The sequence below is a fragment of the Echinops telfairi genome, unplaced genomic scaffold, assembly GCF_000313985.2.
Source record: "Echinops telfairi isolate 266 unplaced genomic scaffold, ASM31398v2 ScPeMD7_10;HRSCAF=50, whole genome shotgun sequence".
In the NCBI taxonomy this organism is placed as follows: domain Eukaryota; kingdom Metazoa; phylum Chordata; class Mammalia; order Afrosoricida; family Tenrecidae; genus Echinops; species Echinops telfairi.
This window is the reverse complement of record NW_022103907.1, coordinates 13,863,779-13,864,981: the sequence shown is the minus strand read 5'-3', so window position 1 is coordinate 13,864,981 and position 1,203 is coordinate 13,863,779. Positions and strand designations below refer to the sequence as shown.

At 45.6% G+C, this 1,203-nt stretch overlaps 1 protein-coding gene across 1 annotated transcript in view; it reads left to right on the top strand.

Moving 5' to 3' along the window:
- Window positions 1-210: 210 nt before the first annotated feature.
- The window catches only part of THUMPD2 (THUMP domain containing 2), a 44,361-nt gene continuing 43,368 nt past the window's right edge, over window positions 211-1,203 (top strand). The window contains exons 1-2 of the mRNA XM_045287034.1: window positions 211-265; window positions 957-1,195. Of these exons, the coding sequence (XP_045142969.1) occupies window positions 974-1,195 (222 nt within the window). The 5' untranslated portion in view covers window positions 211-265; window positions 957-973. The remainder of the gene's footprint in view (window positions 266-956; window positions 1,196-1,203) is intronic.

Sequence of the window (1,203 nt, the reverse complement as noted above, 5' to 3'; positions counted from 1 at the left end):
TAGTAATTTTGAACCACCGACCTTTGGGTTAGCAGCCCAACATGTAACCCACTTCTACTACCAGGGCATACTGACTATCTACATATTTCCAATTCTTAAATATTTATTGTCTTAAGAAATCAATACATGTTTCATTCATTCGGTTCACAAATATTTACTGAGTTCCTGCCATGGCTCCGGCATTCTTCCCACATAGAAACACTCCTCCCTCACCGGCTGTATTACCTGCGATAGACAACAAACAAGCAAAAACATTTAAAATGCAGTAAGTGCTGTGGATGTTTTATAAAGGAAAGGGATATATAAGACTTGCCATTCATGGTGCGGGGGTGGTGTGTTGATGTGCGTGGGCAGGGAGGACCTTGCTGAGTGACTACTAAGGGGGAGAGAGAAGGAGCCACGCTGGTAACTAGAAGCGTGCTCAGGACAAGAGGGAACGGTGAGTCTGCAGGCCCTGGGATAGGAGCAGGGAGAAAGACCAGGCTGTATACTCCTGGAAAGAGTTAGCGTCTCTGAAACTCACAGGGCAGTTCTACTCGGTCCTGTATGATTCTGCATCGACTCAATGGCAGTGGGTTGTGTTGGGTTTGGAGTTAGGCGTATACCTGACTTGAGGAACTGCAAGAAAGCCAATATGGCTGGAAATGGAAGTGCCAGTAGGAGCGGTATTCAAAGTGAGTTCACTCAATTTCCAGACATTTAATTATTTTAGGGGCTGCATCCCAGAAGAAAATGAGTTTGGGTGATGTATATACCATATAAAAATGAACCTCCTTAGGGGGAAAAAAGTCTTACAATGCATTATATAAATTCAGATTAAAGTCACTCCTTAGGTAGCGATTTCATAATCGTTTTTAAATCAGTAAAGGTAACGGGCTGTGGAGGGGATGAGTGTAATTAATATGGGCTGGCTTTAAAGCCTGGACAGAGCGTCAACTGAGGTCTCGCTTCTCCAGGAAAAATAGCGAATGACATGCAAAGACTTATACATGACGATCCGGGAAGTTGGTCGAATGCCATTGCAGTTTGGGAAAGCCTTCTTGAACTTGATGCTGAAAATGAACAGCTTGCTCAAGCGAGTTCCAGCCCCCGAAAGAGAAAAGTGGCCGATGAGGAAACGAGCACTGCTAAGAAATTGAAAGCCGGCCCCATGCAGGGGCGACACGAGAAGGAGGACCGCCCACCGGACCGACACGGAGGAGA